The 22,019-nt window shown below is 41.4% G+C and overlaps 1 protein-coding gene across 3 annotated transcripts in view; it reads right to left on the reverse strand.

Annotated features, from left to right (window-relative positions):
• Window positions 1-1,392: 1,392 nt before the first annotated feature.
• FAM81B (family with sequence similarity 81 member B) overlaps window positions 1,393-22,019 on the reverse strand; it is a 34,519-nt gene continuing 13,892 nt past the window's right edge. For all 3 annotated transcript variants that reach the window (XM_081212432.1, XM_081212430.1, XM_081212431.1), the window contains 6 exons: window positions 17,885-18,003; window positions 14,337-14,466; window positions 11,311-11,417; window positions 6,826-6,961; window positions 3,424-3,619; window positions 1,393-1,764 (listed from right to left, as the gene is read on the reverse strand). In XM_081212432.1, the coding sequence (XP_081068558.1) occupies window positions 1,631-1,764; window positions 3,424-3,619; window positions 6,826-6,961; window positions 11,311-11,417; window positions 14,337-14,466; window positions 17,885-18,003 (822 nt within the window). In that variant the 3' untranslated portion in view covers window positions 1,393-1,630. The remainder of the gene's footprint in view (window positions 1,765-3,423; window positions 3,620-6,825; window positions 6,962-11,310; window positions 11,418-14,336; window positions 14,467-17,884; window positions 18,004-22,019) is intronic.

A 22,019-nucleotide genomic window follows, 5' to 3' on the forward strand; every position in this document is an offset into this window, starting at 1 on the left:
ATGCCACTATTTCAGAAGTAACTCCCTGAGTAAGTGCCCTATTTTCCCTCCAGTGCAAAAAGACTAGCTTTCTGAAATGTCAGTAAGATCGAGTCTGTAAGCCTACTGCTGTGCACAGTACTTTTTATTGCTGGATGTTTCAAGATAAGTAATTATAATTCCTAAACTGCACATTGCAAGACTGAGGAAGAAGAATGTAACTAATTCCCTCACGGCTTTAAATGAAGACAGTGACTGATACGGAAGAGCTATCTACAGTGCAGTCATGTTTTGTATCTGCTTGGCACTATATTTTCCTTGAAGCAGAACTGTAGCTCAGATACTGCAGAAGGTATCGGGATCTGAAAGAGCCGTGGTGCTTGGAATTTAGTCCTCCCAGGAGCCACCAATCTGTCATTCCTCAGGAACCGCGGAGCACATGATGACATTGAGGAGAGAGGAAAAAGGGGGCACCTTGACACTCTTGGCTACCACTGCTGTCCTGTATGAAGATAAGGAAATAAAAGGGCCAGCATAGTTCTTGGGAAACTAGTGGGGAAAGGGACATTCATTTTCCAAGCCTTTTGAATGGCCCAGGAAATAAGCAGTTTACTTTTTTTGGAAACAAAATTGGTGCACTTCCAGGTTGTTACCCATTGCAAAATTACTGAACAGCAATCTTTCGAGGTTAAGAAAATGGTGATGAATTGTATTTGCGATCTCTTAATGCGAGAGAAAGTACAGAAAGTTGGTCAAGGAACAGTAATGAGTTGCACAGCCTTCTTCATTCCAGCTTTGCAACCTTTCAGAATGCTTTTCATCCTTTATGCCATGCTACCTTTGAGAGAGGTCCAACATTATGCCAATGGATACAACAGGACTTTCCCTTTCTCTCCTCCCAACCTGCACCCCCCATCTACTCCACGGGTCCCCCAACCCTCCAAAGTAGATTTTAGGGGTGTGAGGGGAGGGCAAGAATGAGCCATTCCCTTATACAAGTAGTCATCCTTAGTCACATACCTGGATATCACTTAGATATCACTTTCTGCCTTTTTCCTATCCTAATTCTCTGTGCCAAAATAGAAACAGCAAGAAAAAAAACAAATCTGTAGGTAAAACACTATGTAGGTAAGAATAATCATTTGAATTTTCAAGACTGGTTACTGAAGGCATGAACTTACGACATCTTCATAAAATTAGGTGGGTTTGAGGGGCAAATTATATGTAGGTGTCTGTTTATATGAATAGCACCTGTACCTGATTTTAAAAAATACACTGCAAAGATTTAGTAGGCCTGTTTATAATTTCTGTCTGAGGCTAGAAAACAGGCTTTTATGGCTTTGAGAATTTCAAAATGTAACAATTACTGGTTAATAATTACCAAAGTAGACCAAGCAATTGCTTATACAACAATTACTGACAGCCCTTATATTTTATTTTTTTCCAAAATATAAATTCTGATGTAGGAATATGATTCAGATTGATTTGACTTAAATCTATTATAGACATTGCAACAGTAATATACAATACTAATCTCCTAGGGAGACATAAGAAAACAAGCTTGATATAGTAGAATTCTTGAGCTTATTTTTTGCAATCTCTTACACACTTTCCCAAGATGGACTAAATGCAAATGTTTTAAGAAGTGGCATCAGTCTTCTTGAATTTCAGTTATCTTCCGCCGTATCTTTTTCATGTCTTGCTTGAACTTTTCTTCTTCAAGTTTAAGCTTTGCTGTCTGTATTTGTTTAAGTGCATTAAGCGAGTCACGGATTGACTGAAATCCTGGTAAAAAGCAGGCATGGTTAGGGTGAAAAAAACTCATTTTAATAATTTATTTTTTTATAAAAGCTACTGAACAACCCTTTACCTACATACTACCTGTGCTAAAGTTTGCTGAATTAAATCAGTTTCTTCTCTTCCCATGAAAGTGCAGTAATAATTACTTTCAAACTCTTTGCTGGAGGATATCACCCTACTTAATTTTTCTTAGGTGCTATGAGCAAAATTGCAAATTTAGGGGAAGGAGTAGCCAATATGGTTCCCCACCTCAGATGTTTCAGATTCCCTTGGGAGGTTGTGGACTCTCCTTCATTGGAGTTTTAAAAGCAGCAGTTGGATGGTCATCTGTCATGGATGCTTCAGTTGAGATTCCTGCATTTCAGGGGGTTAGACTAGATGACCCTCCCTCCCAACTCTACAATTCTTTGAACTCCCATTAGCCCAGGCCAGCATAGCCAATAGCCAGGAATCATTTGGGGGGGGGTGGAGTCCAAAGCATCTGGAAGGCAGCATGCCAGCTGCCCCTGTGTTATGTGATACCACACTCTGGAAAACCCCAAACTTTGAGAGAAGGCTATTCTGTGGGGTGTCAGGAGCTGTTCATTGAATAGGCGAGCTTTAACCATTCTCATGCTTGAGCAGAGGCAGCTGCTTGCCCTGGTGTGGAGCCCAGTTGGAATGCTCACTCATGGAAACATAAGGGAGCCACTGCACCCTTCCCCATGGCCGCCCTGGCAGGGTTGTATCACCTGATGCGTGTCAGGGATGGCCCCAAGTCAGATTTGAGTCCCACCCTACTTACCAACCAGCAGTTGGGCTGCTTGATTCTGGATACATACCCAATGCCTTGGCCAAAACCTACTTACATCTGTAATCAATAAAGTTGTGTCCTAGTTCAACCCAGTACCAATGCCCTGGGTCTTATTTATGGCTGGCCCCTCACTGGGTCACAGGCATCATGCGCCTGAGTATGCAAACATGGCATCTTACTAGGATGGAACCCAAGGAATTTGTTGTGGGTTTGTTGGTTTTCCTTCATTAACCAGAGGTGAGTTCATCTGATAAGAATTGGTTCTTGAAGTTGTTCCCCAAACGAGCAGGCTTGTAATTACAGGAGAATTTTTGTAACCCTTCCTGGTTATTCACAGGGATGCATTTTTGTGGGCAATCAAGGCTGCTGCTGCTGCTGCTGCTGCTGCTGCTGCTGCTGCTGCTGCTGCTACTGCTACAACTACAACTGCCCAATGGCCAATGTGCTCACAGCCATCATGAGATTGTTACTGGAAATAATGATCCACCCACAGATAAGATAACTTGCTACTTGCTTTGTCTCATAGTAAGTGTGACATCTAAAACACACCTTATAGCCAATGGGTACCCCCTGATTAGTAAGTGTGACTTGGGGGGAAAGGGCCAGAAATAGTTAGCAGATTTGTGTTTCATTATTGTGGATTTCAGTTATTGTCAGAACAATATGCAAGGGCTTGATTTTGACATTACCGACAGAAACATCCTTCACTGAGCTATGAGGGCGTTATGAACAGCACACAGAAATATGAAATTTCTGGTGTAGTTTGGTAAGTACACCTGATTAGAGGGTAAGGCGAGGACTTAATAGGTTTCTCTATGCATTTCCTTAAAGAAACCCACCAAAAATCTTACCTGATCTATATTCACTTTGGATTTCCTCCAGCTCATGCCACATCAGTTTTTCAAATCTAGCAATCCTTGCATGAAGCTTATTTTGGTCATTTTTCACTTGGTTCAGCTCTGCGTTAAATTGCTCTGTTTTATCAGTGCTTTCTATTCTTTTGCAGAGGAAATAATAACTATCATCCGTTTTCTTTTCCACTGTGTCCTTTTAAAATAAAGATTTATGATAAATCAATATAATTACAGAATTTGGAACCGTTTTTACTGCCTCCCACAAAACTGCATCTGAGTTACCTATTCTTTCCCATAAAGACTATTTATAAATACCGTATTTTTTGCACCATAACACTCACTTTTTTCCTCCTAGAAAGTAAGGGGAAATGTCTGTGCGTGTTATGGAGGGAATGCCTACGGGTGGCATGCCTACGGATTTTCCTCCTCTAAAAACTATGTGTGTGTTATGGTCGGGTGCGTGTTATAGAGCGGAAAATACGGTATTTTAAATTTTACAGGATTATGTTTGGGGTGTTAGGGGAGGGAATAGTACCTCTGATGAGGGGGACACTGTGCTCCTTCTAGTGTAGCTTGTCCACTCAGTTTCCACCCTGCACTTGACTCTCACCTGTGGCTCCTAGAAGCTGTCAGCATGAGACAGCAGCCACATCCCAGGAATGGCTTCGACTGGTTGGCTAAACCAGGTGAGGGTAGCCGATGGCTCTCAAACGCTTGGTGAGTTAGGGGCTTCCCCTACATGCAAAGACAGGCTCTGGTGGGATTGAGGAGATGAGACCAATATTGGGTCCAACAGTCAAGAAGGCAGTTTCTGCATGAGCTGTAGAGGGAAGTAAGGGGCAGATGAGATTCATCAACCTGGGAAGGTAGCCCATCTAGGACAGGCATAGGCAAACTCCGGCCCTCCAAATGTTTTGGGACTACAATTCCCATCATCCCTGACCACTGGTCCTGTTAGCTAGGGATGATGGGAGTTGTAGTCCCAAAACATCTGGAGGGCCAAGTTTGCCTATGCCTGATCTAGAAGAAGGAAAACCTTGACCCTAAACATCTGCTTTGTAGGATATCTTTGGGAGAAGAAAAGGCTAAGGATTGAATGCAGTCGCTAAGGTGGTTGAATGGCCCCTTGTACGCCTCCTTCTGGCAACACCTGCAGCCAAGCCTGTGCCAAATTATCACTCTGCTTTCCTTTGGGCCACATCAGCGAGACTGAAAGGAAGGTCTTCTTGTCTGGGCAGCCCAGGACCTCCATACACACTGCCCAGGCATGCATTCCGGGGAGGGCACTTCAGTGCTGCTAATGCAGCAGTTTGACTTCATCCCACTACCCAGAGGCGCACTCTGTTGCCTCAAGACAGATGGATGCCAGTAGAGTTCTATCCAACATTATGGCAATAGAATTCTATTCAATATCAGCCCTACTTAGATAAGCTGTAAGCCGCCCAGAGTGGCTGGGGCAACCCAGCCAGGTGGACAGGGTATAAATAAAAAAAATATTAGAGTAGATCCATTTAAGTGAATGGATGTAAGTTAGCCATGTACATTAATTTCAGTGGGTACTAATGTTGGATACAACACATTTTTATTTCAGTTTTTAATCCTGGTAGAACAGGGTCTGTAGATTTTTTTTACTGCACAAATTACTTTGATAAATTTTTCAGCTGGCTCAGCTCTGTGTTAGATTGCTGTGGTTTTTTGGTGCTTTTTGTCCTTTTGGTGAGAGGAATCTTCCATTTTATTTCCCTCCATTTCTGTTCCACCAATATGCCTTAGAACAAAACAAACAAACAGATAGGCACCTGCCTCAATTATATGGGGAAGCGTCACTTCCAGGCAGCAGCCAAGAACTTGTGTTGGGCTAAGATGAGACAGGGTGGGGTAATAGTTACATAATGCTGTTCTAGGACTGGGGAGACAGGTCTTTTAATTGCCGTTATGCTCCCTGGGACAACCTTGGACCGCTCACTATCCTACAGCCTAGCCTACCTCACAGGGCTCTTGTGAAAATAAAATTGACTTGAGGGGACATGGAAACAATGTATGCCACCTTGAGCCTCTTGCAAGAAAGGTGAGATATAAATGCAAATAAAAAATTTTAAAACTGCATCGTGGAGCATGTTAAGGACACATTTTGAAATAGCAAGCAGCTGTACTTAGACAACGCTCAAACACTTAATGAGCATCTTGCTCATTTATATATTTCTTGTTGCCTTTGCTCAGTTAACAAATAGAAATGTGAATTGTTAATAGTGGTTGCAGCAATCCGAGAAAGTCTTTGAATATCTACTTGGGGCAGCTGAAATGAAAGATCCAGTCATCCTCTCATTGTGGTACTCTAGATATCTCCATTATCCTCTCCCATCAGCGATGAAATTAACTATGGCCAAAGGAATGTTCACCCTGTACTTGTTATTATGGCAATAATGATTATTAAGAGAATGAACCTCCCAAAACCTGCCCTGTTAAAGGAAGGAGACCGTTTTTTCCTTGGAAATTCAAAGCAACCCAGCACTTGATATTTTTGAGGTTACCAACATTGACCTTGATGTTTTAATATAGGAAATGTGACATTTTAAACTTGCTATGCAATGTCAATTATTTAGGCTTAGCAGTTACTTAGATTTCAGACTCTTGTATATAAGAACTGGATCTCTCACTCCTGTGATGTGACTTAATGAAATGAATCTTTCCAGCTGCATCCAGAATTTTGTGTGAGACATTTAATTCAGATAAACACTGAGAGCCCTAATCCTGGAACAAGGATTTCCTGAAGCTAAACACTCAACTTAAGTGCTTGCATGGAGCCAGGAACTCTTCTACTGCCAAGAATCTAAACTAATTTAGAATGTCGCTCATTGAAAAGTAGGCACTTTGCCATCCATGGGAGGCTTATTGAAGCCACTGTGTTAAGATTTTGCTTGTGATGCAAAGTATGATATCCATAGTGGAAGGTAATTTTATTTTCTATGATGCATGCTTTCTGTATGTTCCATTTCATAAAAGTAGTATTTTACCACTTGACAGCACTATATTGAGCACAAGGGCTAAAATATTGCCGAATATCAGATCTCTGATAGTAATATTGGACCCCCTTAGATTCCTTTCATGTGCAATTGCTTTGCCTCTGTGCCCATTTTCCCTTCTCAGTTTATCCTAAGAGAACTCTCTCCCAATTTTCTCTTTGCCTGAGTTGTACCTGCTCTCCCCAGTTCCCATTGCTTAAAGGGGCACTATTCCTCCTATGTGTGCTCTGAAAGTTTGTATTCCTTGTTGGAATCTCAGTTTGTATTCCTTGTTGGAAAATCCTTAATTACGGTTACTTTCACAAGGTCTAGGTAAGTAAGTCTTCCTGGGTTCACTGTAACATCCATTAGAAGTAATAATTCTAAGTATACTTACCAGTCTTTCTTTCACTGAATAAAGACACTGATTTATGAGAGAGGCCTGCTCTTGCTCAGATCTCCTTAACTCATTTTCTATCCACTTCCTCTGGTTTTGGATTTGATCCTTAAAGTCATTTAAAACACCATTTATCCTAGCATTTAAAGATACCATTAGTGAATATTCATGCAACACAGTACAATAACTATATCCAGTTAAATTTGGAGACCTTCCTATCTCTGTCTGTCAAAAAAACACACACTCAACATTTACCTTTTAATGTGGCTGGAACATTACTAAGCTATATCTCACACAGGCCTTTTTATATTGTCTAATTTTGTGTCTGCTAAATATAACTTTCTCAAGGCAGCCAACATTCATGTGTGGCAGCATCGATCAATCAAGTAAATATAGTCACCACAGAATCACATTTGAGATATATTTTTAATTCGTTCCATACTTCCAAGTTTTGTAAAGTTCTGTATGTGAGATGAAATTCCTGACTTTCTGCTCAAGGGTGTACAGTAGATATCAGCGTAATACTTGGACCCAAGAGTATTCCCAAATAAGAAGCAACTAAAAAAAACTAAAACCTGACACCTGAGTCATTTGATTCCACACATTTTTCAGTATAATATGTTAGCTTATGAACACAATTTCTGAGCTAGAAAACCTAAGGCCTTAAAAAGAAAAAATCTGAACCTAACATCCAGCTATGCAACAGGTGGGTGGGAGTATAAATGCCAGAATAATACTGAGAAACAGAACTGGTTGAGAATACGAAATCTCCAAAGCGTAGCCTGAGGATCTGAAACACAGGCCTAGTTAGACCATCCTGAAAGTAAGAAACGAGACGCCTTGATATGAACAACAGTGACAAAGCATGAGCCAGAGATGGGAGTCTCTCTGTGGGAGTGTGTACCTACATCCATAACATCAGCAATAATTGGTGAAGTGACTCAAGGCCATGTTTTACTCATAGCTCTGAACCTATGTGATTTTGTGGTTCATTTTAGCATGACTCATGTAGTTAAGTTTTGAATTAGTTATATATAGAAAAAGAGTCACAGATAAATTAAGAAATTGGCAGAGAAAACCAGAAGCCCTGTGTAGAGAGACCTTAGTGTGGAGTGAAAAGTTGAAAGGGGTGGGTTGCAAAAAATAAACTTTAAGCCTCATAATGCGTCCTCCCCTGTAAAAAGACTTTTGGCATTATGGTGACAGCAGTCATGAAATTAAAAGACGCCTGCTTCTTTGGAGAAAAGCAATGACAAACCTAGACAGCATCTTAAAAAGCAGAGACATCACCTTGCCAACAAAGGTCCGTATAGTTAAAGCTATGATTTTCCCAGTAGTGATGTATGGAAGTGAGAGCTGGACCATAAAGAAGGCTGATCGCCCAAGAATTGATGCTTTTGAATTATGGTACTGGAGGAGACTCTTGAGAGTCCCATGGACTGCAAGAAGATCAAACCTACCCATTCTTAAGGAAATCAGCCCTGAGTGCTCACTGGAAGGACAGATCCTGAAGCTGAGGCTCCAATACTTTGGCCACCTCATGAGAAGAGAACACTCCCTGGAAAAGACCCTGATGTTGGGAAAGATGGAGGGCACAAGGAGAAGGGGACGACAGAGGACGAGATGGTTGGACAGTGTTTCCGAAGCTACCAACATGAGTTTGACCAAACTGCGGGAGGCAGTGGAAGACAGGAGTGCCTGGTGTGCTCTGGTCCATGAGGTCACGAAGAATTGGACACGACTAAACGACTAAACAACCACAACATTAATGTCTCTAGTAAGCAAAGTTATTGTTTGATTTCTGAATACTTTCTCACATTATAACAAAACAAAACAAAGAAAACACTTGCACATACAAAAACTAAACCATCAAGAAGGGGCCTTGGGGGAATTCTTTCTCATGAATGTGCTAGATTTCTATACAAAAGGGACTTCCGGGTTAGCGCCATCGGCAATGGCGGAGTTCCTCTGACCGAGAGGAACCCACTCCGTGAGAATCGGGTCTTGCCGCCACGGCGAAGGCGGGGACCCCTTAAAAATCCCAGGCGGAGGAAGCCTGGGAACATGGGATTCGGCGGGCACTAAGAGCGCCTCCCCTACTCACGGGGAAACCCATTTTGGGGCTCCGAAGCAAAGTGGGGTGAGCGGCGCGGTGCTTCGAACTGATTGCTACTTTCACGGAGTGAAGCCGCACAGCTGTTGCCGGAGAGCACTGACTTTTTCCTGTGGACAATTGGATTTAGAAGTAACTACCCGTGAGTAAAGTGAAGAATTGGAGTTTTAAAAGTTGAATTAATTTGGTACTGAAGCGGGAAGGTCTAAACAGGAAGTCCGCCTTCTGCTTTTGTAAATAGATTGAAGCAAAGACATTGCAAGCTAAAGTCTGGAAAGTCGTTTGTAAAGGACTAAATTTTCATCAGCTAAAAACACCAAACCCCCCTTGGAAGCAGGAGAAGAGGGGGGAAATCTTAGATTGTTTAAACCTGCAGGAAAGAGAGTAAAGAAAGATAAATTTCCACCGTCTTGAACCTGGGAACGGGGTGTCAGAGACAGACGCTTTGGGGAAGTTCATTGACTGTGAATAAAACGTTATTTGACAGATAGTTAAAAAAGAGAAACATATTGATTCCAATGTTTCCTTCTGCATATAAAAAGGAATGAAATATCTGGAAAACGGAAGTAATTTTGTTGCTGGAGCTGCTTTCAAAAAGACGGATACAAACAGAAATTATTTCCTCTAGAGGGAGCTTGTGATACTGTTGCTGGAGTCGATCTGGGGAATTTTACAGCTGCAGAGATTAAAGATCGTGGGAACCTGACCTTGAGCAAGAATGTGTCTAGAAGAAGTTTTAGTGCTTGCTCTTTGCAAGACAAGCGCTTTACTGGAACAGCTACATGAAAAGATGGATTTGATGACTGTTGCAGTTAGCAATTTTGGACAAACGGTGAATACCTGCATAGAAACTACTCAGGAACCATCTCAGGAATTTGCTTTGACAGGGCAAGTTGTGCAGAAGACAAAGGAGGAGGTTGTTGCTGAACCTCAAGTAATAGAAATGGAGAGAGCCGCAGCCTTGCAGGAAAATAAGCTGTTGTTTCTGATGACTGAACCTGGAGAAAGTCAGATTGGGAGAGATGGAGTACTGTTTGGTTTGGAGATGGGAAGCTGGATGGATCCCCCTATGCAGGGATGTTCTGACTTTTGGGATCTGGTTGTGGGCCAGGGGGAGCTTGGAGTTGTGCGGGCCCTTAACTTTGGAAGGACTTTGAAACATGCCTTCAAATATCTTTTGGATTTCAGTGCTGACTGTGGAGAGTGGACTGACCTGTCGAGAAGGGATAAAGACATTGTCAAGTTGGAGTCTCCCCGAGATCTACCCCTCAGTGAGAAAGGAAGGGAATTAAGAATAAGATCAGCAGAAGATAAAGTAAAGTGCAGGTATAAACATGAAGAAGACCTGCAGAAGGGACATGGAAAAGACTTAAGAGCCTCGGATAGAAGGTCACCAGGTTAATGGACTAGATGGAAGGGATAGAAAGGACTGACAAAACCCGAGACCAGGAAGAAGAGACGATGGATGAAGATTGGAAGAAAGTTTAAAAATTCATTTAGAGAATTAGTGTAAAATTAACGAGTGTTAGAAAAATGCTGGAATGAAACTATTTGGCTTTAATAGAAATATTATAAGGAATTATGTATAAATAAGTTTTAAGTTTTAAGCTCTAGGGCTTTTTATGGTAAGATAAGGTTAAAATAAATTAAGATAATTTAATGATAGAATATAGTGAAAGATGGAAAGGATTTGCTGAGATAATTAATAATTAGAATACAAAAAGGAGGTCGATGAAACAAGTTAACGAAAGATAAAGATTTGGGAATATTGGATTTGTTTTTAATTTTTTGTGTTTTGTGTTTTTTGTTGTTGGTTTTGATGTATTGTGTGTTTTGTATTTTTCTTTTTTTCTTTTTATTGACTTGTATTGCTTAATTCCTTGTTTTTCTGATTATATATATATAATCATTATAATGATTATATATATATATATAAGTATATATATATACTTTTTTTCTTTTCCTTTCCTTCTTTTTCTTCTTCTCCTTCTCTCTTTTTTATTCTCTGTAATTTTAAACTTTCAATAAATATCATTTAAAAAAATAGATTTCTATACAAAGGGATTTATAAATGCAGGGAAACAAGGTGCAAACACCTTTGCACATGCATAATCTCTGGGCTATGGTTCATAATAAATGGTTACAATAAAGGGGGAAAGTGCAATTCTTCCTTTGCTTTTTGAGGGGCAAGAGTATCACTTCGGCAATTTACTCTGTGACCAGTATTGTTAGGTTTCTATTGAACTTTTCTCACTAGTTTGTCAGTATTCCCAAAAGCATGTAAATAAATGGTTCTGTTTTGCTCCCTCAAAAAAAATTCCATTGGCCTAAACTAGGTGTGTTAATAAAGTTAAAAAGCTTTCACCACCTACTTGAGATCCAGGAGCTGCAATTCATGATGTTGATTTCCTTGTATTGCCTTCAAATTTGAGTTTTGCTCTGAGTTTGAAGTGTCTATCTTGCCTAAAAGCTGCATTACCTAATAAGAATTCAACAGGGAACACTCTTTATAAGGCAGAATTCCAGCACTTACATTAAACACACATTATTGCTGCAGTGAGTGGGAAAAGCCAGAATTTCCGACAGGCCCATTCTTAAAAGCTTTTCTCAGAATTAATTTAACTCAGTAATAAAGGCTTGCCATCAACTGGTACAAAATAATTTAGTATCCGCCAGAATTTCGCTGATTGAATTATGTGTATTGACAACTCTTAAAACCCAGTGAATTCAGTGTGGCTTTCAGGAGCAGTTACAACTGACTAAAATGTTAGGGTCATGATATAGTTGGAGAGTACATAAGGGTGCTTAGATAAGATTGAGGAAAAATCAGTTTTATATTTGGGAAATGTATCCTGAGGTACAACTGCACTACAATTCACCGCAGGCCATCAGTGAACAAAGCCAGTTTAGTACTCTTGAAGGGATAAAGTGGTGTGAGATTTTAGTGTTAGCTGTTGAAGTTCTGTTTTGCATTCTGATCTTACGTGTAATCCAGGGAGGGCTGTATCGTGATTATTTCTGGATGTGTGGCTAAGCTCTGGACATTTTCCCCTGTCTCTCTCTCTGTGTGTGTGTGTCTTTTCCTGTTGAGCTTTTATTTGTCATTTTTTCACTGCTTGATGTCTCTCAATAGGAAAAGACTAACTTTGTCTTTACATTCTTTGGTATTCTGGTATATGTGATTCATGACGTGCATTTATTCTATTTTACTTGGATTGCGGAAACATCATTTTCTGCCAAGAGGAAGACAGGTTTGAAACATGCCTCTGACCACATTTTTCTGGTGAAATATTTCCACTTGCACCCTCTCAAGAATACCTGTCCTTTGAGAAATACAGTAAACTGTCAGTAAGGAATACAGGAGATTGGGAAATAAAGTGTGGCTACTATACTATGAAGAATGAAGGCAATACTGAAGCAAGAGAAAAGACCAGCCACCTAATGCCTGCTAAAGAATAGCTTTGGTCTTTAATAGAGCAGGGCTTAATCTCCAAAACTGAGAAGCCATGAATATTATCTGTAGCAATATACGTGGGTAGCTTATTTTCTATTATTACTGCAAGCATCTGAACATTCATGTTAGATCAGATACCTTCAAAAAGTATGCAATTTTAAAAGTTCTTACAATGAGGATATGTCAACAATCTTTATCTTACATACTTGTCAAAGAATGACAGAATTTTAGAGTTAAAAGGGACCTAGAGGGTCACTTAGTGTAACTCCCTGGAATGCAGGAATCTCAACTAAAGACAAAAGGCCACCCAACCTCTGCTTAAAATCCTCTAGTGAAGGAGACTGACTCCAGGTGTAAGGGGGCTATTGGTAAAGTGCCCTCTATGGACCCCCCCCCACTCCTATATTGGGAGGCCACCATGAATGTGGGTTTACCTGGTAACAGCGGTGAATTGCTAAACCAACTACTATTAATTTCTCACAATTCCCTTGAGTGATACGATTGTTGATGCTCCAGGGCTCTGTGAGAAGCTTTTGGCTGTCTAGCACTCAGTAAGTTGGCTGGGAATCCAGGGGAGGCACCAGCAGTGGTGGGCCCTGTCTAATGCCCTAAGGGTGCCTGGTGCTGACACTGTTTTGGGGTTACAGGCCTACTATATATGTCAAAAAAGGTAGAGCTAGCAAGCAATGGCCAATCTCCTTATAGATATGAAAGTGTAATCCACTGTTGTCTATTACTTTAATAAGTCTGCACATGCTCAGTGGCAGAGTTGAGGCTGGCAGCAGTCACCTTTATGGGCAGCTGGCTCATTACCTCAGAACAGTTTGGATGCTGCCTTTTTGCCTCCTTTCTGTAAGGCCCTGAATGCCTAAGAGCAGGTTAGTAGTAAGGTTCCCTTTAAAGTTTTAAAATGAATTACGAATCTCCTCAGCAAGTTCCTTGCTTGTTGAGGTTTTTGTGTTGCAAAGGGCTGTAAATTTCAGTTCCTGAGTGCCAGCTTGTTTGCGAGAGAGCTGCTGTGGAACTGAAGTGAACAACAAAATGCTCTGTCTTCATCACTTGCTAGCCGCACCCAGATTTCACATATCTGAGATTTACAGATAGGCTTTCCAGACAGGCTTATGCAACTTTTCTTTTTTGGTATGATTCTTACATTCTTTTGTTTATCAAAGGTCTTTATTAAGTGTCTCTGAAGGGATTCACACATAGGTAAATCAAAACACCAAACAGAAGTATATAAATAAGCTTTTTACATAATTTTAGGACACTTATGTAAATTGTAGGATTAATAAAACAGAGCACTATTCTCCCAAAGTTCTTTCTTTCAGGTTGTGTCGCCACAAAACCTTTTCCTAAAGCTTAATCTATATGCTGGCTGGAAGGGCAAATTGCCTCTTCTCTGTGCTCACAAACAATTTTGTCCTATTAATATAGACATTCCCAGACTGAGCCTCAAATGCACAGAACACTGAAAATTGGGCTCCTGTAAGATTAAATCTAAAATTATTTTGGGATTTCAATCTTTTAAAAAAAAAAACAACCTGGAAAAAACTCTGTATTCTTACAACTCCATTCTATTAATGTTAATAATTTTACACACCTTTGTACAGTGTTTAGTTTTCAATACTGAAGAAGTACTACCTCTCGCAATATTTAGTATTAACAATCCAATGGATTCTTTTAAACAAACCATAGGTAGTATTAACCACAGTTTGTCTGTTTAGATGGTAGTAATTGCTTCCAAACTGCTCAACAGAAGAAGCAAAATGGGAGACCATGTAAGCCAAGGCTTTCCATAACTCCTTCATGGTACATTAAATTATAGTTCGAACTCAGCCTCCGTCTTTCACTAAGGTCAGTCAGTAGTTTGGAATCAAATGGGGAACTGGGGCAATGTCTGACACACCTTAAAGATTTGAATAACAAACATTCAGATTCACTCACCTTCAACTCCAAATTATTAGCATAATTTTCTACAGTAGACTTGATTGCATGAATTTCTTTCTCTTGTTTTGAGATCTCATGCCTGATGATATTTATATCTCCAGAGAGTTTTGCAATGCTGGCATCACACCTGGAAGCAAAGGTAGATGACAGAATGCAAAGTAGTGTTAACAGTCCTCAAAAATGCCCACAGCCCCATTAATACCTGACACCATCTCTCACCTAGAAGTGCATCAACCCAAACCTTTAACTTTCCTCCATAAGGCAGAATCCATACACCATGCACTTAGCTCTTTGACTCTTACCTAAAGACTCCAATCAATTCATTCTATTTGAGGCTGCCTTTGAAGAGTATCTTGAAACTACACTGGTGCAAAATGTTAACCAGAGCAGTTGCTATAACACCCATTCTGCATAATAGCACTGGTTTCCATGGTCATGTTATTTTGTTAGGCAACATCAAGGCTTGCAAATATGGAGGTAATCATTTGTGCTCCCAGGCACAGAACCAAGAGGCTGAGCTTTCTTTTTTAAGATAAAAAATAAGTCTATAGCCCTCTTAGAAAGTTATGAAGCAAAACATGTAGATACCCTAAGAAATTTCTGTGAAATGAGGCAGCCTGGCTGCTCCTGCCTACCAGTGCTTTTAGCCAATGGGTGAATAATTGCTATGATTGAAAAGTGAGTTGTTTGGATACAAGGAAATAGGAATCCATGGGATCCTAAAGAGAATCCAACACGCCCATCCCTTATTGCACTGTTCCTAGTTTACTCTTATTTCCTAGTCCTTGGCAGCTTCATAGTTTCTCCTTCCGTTTTTCTTAGCAGCAAGGAGGCATTTTTCTGGTGGGTATATATTGCTCTACAGGAGGGAAAGTACAGTCTTTTATTAAGAATTTATTGTATAATTAACTTACAGCGCAATGCTATACATGTCCACCCAGAAGACAGTCTCTTTGTGTTTAACGGGCATATTCCCAGGTAAGTGGCTGCAGGATGGCAGCTTAGGTTTTGGTTTGGCACTGGGGGAAACTGGGTTCTTCTGCCTTGCTGGATTGCAGGGGTGTAGTGTGTGGGGGGGTGCCAGAGGGGCTATGGCCCTGGGCATGGATTTTTGAGGGGGCTTGAAGCAGCCGTCCCCATACAGCCACCTAGCCCAGAGCTTCTCTCCTGGGCGTCAGAAGAACCAACACCCACAGCGAGAAGCGTCAGGCTGGGCTGCACTGGGGGCATAAATTTTCCCCATCGCTCATGCTCTAGAAGGGCATATTCCCTGAACATGGAAAAGTAGCTTTCAGAAGCTTTCAGATGTGTAGAGACGGGTCCTAAGCAAGCATAGTAACAGCTTTTGTACTAGAGGTTTTTCAGTATTTCAAATTAGGCTAGCTCAACATTTCCATAAGAGAGCACTAGTAACAAGCAATATGCAAAAAGTGCTCATAATGTGGTATCAATCATTCCCTTGTACTATAGCTTAATCTAAGAGCAATTACTCATTTAAAATTGACTGCTTAAATACAGCTACTAAAGCCAGCCTTTATTGCTGCAATGTCAGGAGGTTGTGCTGAGCTTAGAGATTTGTGCTCGCTCATCTCACTCTCACAAAAAAGGTGGAATAAATTGGCCTTACTTTAATAAAATAACCCAGGGAACTAACACTAATTATTTAGATCACTACTTGCTCTGTTAATTATATAGGAAAGTGTCACATATTAAATTGTTTATCCCCTGCAGTTCCTAATATGGTGTTTCAGTGCCAACCTTAAGGCCAAAATATAATGCACACTCTTTGAGACACTATTAAATACGCAAGCCAAGTACAATAACTACTCCAAAAGGGGTGATCTCGTGGCAGATGGGATATCTGTGCAAAAGTATTGAATGGTAATTCAGTTTCATCGACCACACATTTTCCTATGTTGCTTAATATTTGTGTACTTGATCTACACAAAGCTGACCCACCAATACCATTCCAAGGCCAATAAATAATTTCTTTTTTTTTTTTTTACTCTTGTGACTAAGGAGTTTGTGAAATCAAGACAGCTTCTGTGATCCATGGATAAAAGCTTGAAAGTGCAATTCCTGTAGTTTCTGTCCAAAAGCCTCTTTCCAATTCCAGTCTATTTAAAACCCAGTAACCACCTGCAAAGCAGCACCATTGTAACTTAACCCATATCCCTGTTTCTTGTTTCTTCTCATGCTAATAATTCTATTTTTATCAATCCTCTCACTGCATGAGTTTAATTAATGAGGCAATATTTATACCAAAATTTAACATAGTATTTTAAGTTTGGGGTGGAGGAAATAGGCTCTGTGTGAGATCCTTCTGCATCCATCAAATGTTAAAATATAAGCCAGGCCAACTTCCTGTGTTGAAGTGATAGCATGGGTGATGGGCCATTAAAGGGAACAAAGGAACGGGACTCTGTGTGAGGCAGCAAATGGGTGGGGCCCCTCCCCCAGATCACAGTTAGTTAGAAGATAGTGCCGGAGTCTGGAGTAGAGTTTGGCTGTGACGTGACCTAGAAGTAAAGCAGCAAGTTGGAGAGTCAGAGCAATGTTTGATTTCTGTTTGAATCCAAGGCTGTAGCTGTGGGAGAACAAGATGGTTTTTGGGTGTTCATGCTGTGAACCCCTCCATCAGAGGCTCAGGTGGTATATATGTGTAAATAAACCATATATCAGGAAGACTCCACAGTCTTGGCTGTGTGCCACTTCCAAAAGGAAACACGAGCCCTGGGTAAGATCCTGGAATGCCTGGAATTTTTCACTGCTCAGAAACTGGGGTGATGTGCAACAACATGTACAGAACACTTCCTCCAGCTTTGAACTTAAGAGGCACCAGTTCAGCGTTCTACAAATGGGAGTCTTCGATTATAAAACCAAGGTATTAGAGGAAAACTTCAAAACTACATGATACATTAAATCACTTGTGTTCCCCCCCTTAAAAAAAGAAGCCGCCAGCAGTGGCCTACGTGTTTCAGCACCATGGCAATGGCATGGGATCTACACTTCCCCCAGATGCTGTGATACTGATCATTGCCACTGCATGCCGAAGCTATTTGACCCAGGGGAGAAGGTTCTTTTGGGCAAGTAGCAGCTTCCTATGGAGAGCAAATGGTGCTGAGAGGAGCAATTTTCATCAGGTCCATGGTGCTGGTGTAACGTAAATCCCTATGCCACCAGCACCAATTCTGATTTGGATCAGCCTCTATCCACCACCACACATAGAGAGAAGGTGGCAAACCACACATTTAATGTAACATGTAGTTTTGTTATTGTAATGTGCTTTGTTTAAGGACACTCCGTTTTAGGGTTGGGGTGTTTGTATGGAGAAGGTTCTTTCTTGTGTCGCCACACAATGCATCTGCCCCCACGGTGGAACACAGAGAAGGGCCTCTTCCAAAAATCTGAAGGTGCAGGTATGATGATAAAACTAGTGGTGCTCCTTCAGGTATTTGGGTCCCCAGCCCAGGATGTTGTAAATGTGAGCCAAGGTGCAAATATTGTTGAGGTAGGTTTCCCTTAATAGAGTATGTCAAACTTACCTAGCTACTCTTCCACGTAGATCTCCAACTCCCTGCAAGTGTTTATGGTCTAGACTCTGCATAGCGAAGTTAGTTCCTGATGTTGCATCATCTCTTGATTTTATTTGCCTCTCCAGAACCTATAATTTGAGCAGAATTGCAAAGGACTGTACCAATACGTGTTCAGTTTATTGTTTTATACAAATTATTGTTGTTGCTTTTATTATTATTTATTAAATTTGTATTCCATCATCAGAAGGTTGCAGGGTGGTGGTTCACAACATAAGAACACGTGTTATACAAACACACAAACTGCTGTTATTACTTAAAATGGGGGGGCCTTACACTGGAAGCTAAAGAGCAGCTGAGTCTGCACTGGTTTACATTTTTAATGGGCTAAGGCAATTCCTTTACCTTAGAGATTATCACGTTCCTCAGACCTGGTGGTACCTTTGGTCCCACACTGTCGAAGCTTCCAATATCTGCCTGTCTTTGTGTATACAATTTTCATCCATATTGCCGACATTCAATATAGAATCTTGAGATATGGGGAAGGTTCCTAAGGCCCTAATCACATTATTTATATTTTCCCTGGCAAGTGAACTGGTCTCCAAACCAAACAATCCAATGGATGAATAAACTAGGTCTGACAGCATAGTGGCAGCTGAATAATGAAAGTGTAGAGCAGTTTGTACTGTGGAAATGGGGACTTTGCTGTGGTCCAAATGGAAAGAAGGGAGGCTGTGCATAACCTGAAAGCAGGAAGGCCAAAGCTAGGAGGAAAGTTCCTTGAAACCACACTACATTCCTCACACCCATCTCCCTAAAGGCAAGACATTTGGTCTGGTTCAGATGTAAGGGGAAATCATCATTTCCCACTATATGAATTGGAGTTGTTTGCGCCCTGAACAACCCAGGCTCTGAAATTTATCCTGGCTTCTTTTAACAAATCAACTTTAGACAAACCATTATTTCCATTCTCATGGCAATGAAAGGTGAAAGGGGAGGGGGAGCATGTGAGTACAAGGCTCACCATAGTTCATTCAGATAGCAGGAAACCATGGCTTCTGTTATACCTTAATTGGACCATAGTGTGTGCCTCTAGAGCTGCCCAGAAACTTAATTTTAAGAAATATATTGCTGTTAGCTATCAACAGCGAAGGCATGCATAGCCAGGCTGTAGGCTGCCTAAGAATATCACAAAGCTGTGTTACTGGTACTGTCTGTGCCACAAGTTCGCCACCTAAGGACTAAATGCTAATAGTGGGGTGGGAGAGCTGAAAATAATGCCAAAATATTTCACACCTGGCCATCAATGTGCCACTTTGGTTCCAGATACTACATGGGTCGACAAGTCAATGTTTCCCCCTGTATTGTTCACACAGTACATTTGTTAATGTGGCTGATACTTCTGGCACTCTGTTATATGTAACACTCAGGCCCAGATGAGACATTTTATTTATTTTCTTCAGTGACGGTGTGAATCATGAGAGCTATATACAGTGAGAGGGGTGTTTCTCTCTCTGAAACAGGAAGTACACTCTGAGTATTGTATTTTCTTTCATGTTTGATGCTGTTAAATCAAATAAGGCTGGGATGAAGGCTTTATGGTCATATTTGCAGGGGGTTGGGCTAGATGACCTTTGGGGATACCTTCCAATTGTATAATTCTATGGTTCTATGATTTTGAGGGGGGGTAAACCTGGTGTTTATTTTGCTCTAGGAGGCTTAGTTTGGTCAGAATCTAGTAAAAACTTCCAGTGTTAATGCAAAATACATTACTTCTGATAAATTAGCCACTATAGCTGCTAGAGGGCCGTGAAAATTTGTGTCCTGGGCTTTTTAGACTTGTCTACCCATGTACTATCTGAAACCAAAGGGAAACATTGGTTGCTGTCTCACTCCACTATAAAGCTGTTAATTCATGAGTGTGTGGGAATAGAGAACATTCTCTCCTTGCCTGCCTTTAACTTTGTTCTAAGTGATTCATTATTATTTCATGAATATAACTGAAACAACAATGTTTAAGTACTCTTTTAAAACATTTTTAATTATGCTGAATCTCCCCATAATTTGAAATACTCTATCAGAATGTGTCTGTCCTCCTAATGGTTTTGTTATTTTATATAATATAGAAGTGCTGATTGCTTAGCAAGTAGCAGGACAAACTAAAGAAATCCATCGTGCCTTTATGACTCTACTCAATTTACCTCCTCATGTGGAATATCATTAATGCTTCCATCAGTATAGTTGCTGTGACTCTGAGAATAGGGTTGTTAGCTTACAGTCTCCCTGGTGGCCAACTCTGCCAGGATCCAAATTCATGGTTATTATGGCAGTCTCTTCTTCCAGTGCAAAAGAGGCTAATTAAAAACAACCTTTGTGCCAGGAAATATTTCATTATTATGACAGTTTTTTAGATGCTAAGTTTGTGTGTGGGTAAAATAAATGTCTCGACTCAAGAGGGTGGGGTGGGGGATTGCAACTACCTGGCCCCCAATTAACACCCAGTTCCATGCATGGAAGAAGAGAAAACCACAATAATCTGTAAGCAAAACATAAGGTATGAGGGAAGCTGGGTGTAAAATCCCAAAAAAAAAAAAACTTGAGGAAGGTCCAGAAACATATAGTACATGTAGGGAGTTTTTTCATCAATAGAGTATGGAGAAACATTCCCCACCCGCAATTTGAAAGGCTATAGTCCATAATTCTGCCACCTCACAGTTTTAAATTTTTAAGCTCTGGGGATGGGGGGGGGTGTTGCTGGTGTTTCTCTAGTGTTTGAGCTGTACCAGGGAATGCTTCCTGGATTATTGTTATGGGGCAAAGACACAAGGGCCCTAAAATGTTTCAGGAAGGCTAGAGTCTAAGTCAGAGCTTTCCAAACTGTGTCACAACACGTTAGTGTGTTGGCTGCAGTGTGTAGGTGTGTCGCGTGAAGTCTCCCAGCGCTCCTTCTGGGGCTGGAAAGGGGTTAGTTTAACCTCTGGTTTGCTAGTAAAACTGAATTACTGTGTCACATGAAATGATGCATGTCTGAAAAGTGTGCCACCAGCATGAAAAGTTTGGAAAGCTCTGGTCTAGGTGCTTTGGAGAATCATCGCCTATCACTTAGGCAGTACGGGCCACATGATCTCCTGCAATGATTTTGCAAAGTTTTTTGCAGATAAAATCGCTCAGATTCGGGAAGAAGTAGACTCCACCGTGGGAGCAGGGCCAGGGCGGGAGAGTGCTAGAGTCCTGTCTAGTCAAGTTGCGTGGAGGACTTGACCTGGCATGTGTGACAGAGACTTGGTTGGATGAAGCAGACGGGCCTGTCCTTGCCGCTGCTTGTCCACCAGGTTTCTCTTATGCACAGCAACCCAGGTCATATGGGCGGGGAGGGGGTTGCAGTGATTTTTAGGAAGTCATTAGTTTGCACCAGCGTCCTATTGGGAAGACCCAGTTTTCCGAGTGCATGTTCTGGAAGTTTGGCAATAGGGGCAGTACAGGATTCCTTTTGGTGTACCGACCTCCCCGCTGCACCAAGGATTCCCTGTCCGAGCTACTTCAGGTCGTAGCGGATGTTCTCCTGGAGACACCTAGCTTGGTTGTCCTAGGGGATTTTAACTTCCATGCCGACATGACCTTACAAGGGGCCGCTCGGGACTTCGTGGAAAGCATGGCCTCCATGGGGCTGTCCCTGAATAAGTCTGGCCCAACCCATAGCCACGGGCATGCCTTAGACCTGGTGTTCACCTCTATGGATGTTGGTGATCTAAGACTAAGTAAAAGCGAAACGAAAGAAGTGCCATGGTCAGATCACTTCCTGGTGCAACTGGACTTCTCTGCAACCCATCCCCTCTGCAGGGAGGTGGGACCAATTCGGATGCTCCGCCCCCGCCACTTAATGGATCCAAATGGTTTCCAGAGAGTGGTAGGGGATGCTTTATCCCATGTTGATGGCCTTTCAGCCGATTCCCTGGTGGCCCGCTGGAATGTGGAGTTAACCAGGGCTATTGACTGTTTGGCTCCGAAGCGCCCTCTCCGATTGCATGGAGCCCGGACAGCCCCGTGGTTTTCCACGGATCTGAGGGCAATGAAACAATCGTTGAGACGGCTAGAGCGCTGGTGGTGGATAACTCATTCCGAATCTGACCGGACACAGGTTAGAGCT

This window comes from Podarcis bocagei, assembly GCF_964188305.1.
Source record: "Podarcis bocagei genome assembly, chromosome: 11".
Classification (NCBI taxonomy): Eukaryota; Metazoa; Chordata; class Lepidosauria; order Squamata; family Lacertidae; genus Podarcis; species Podarcis bocagei.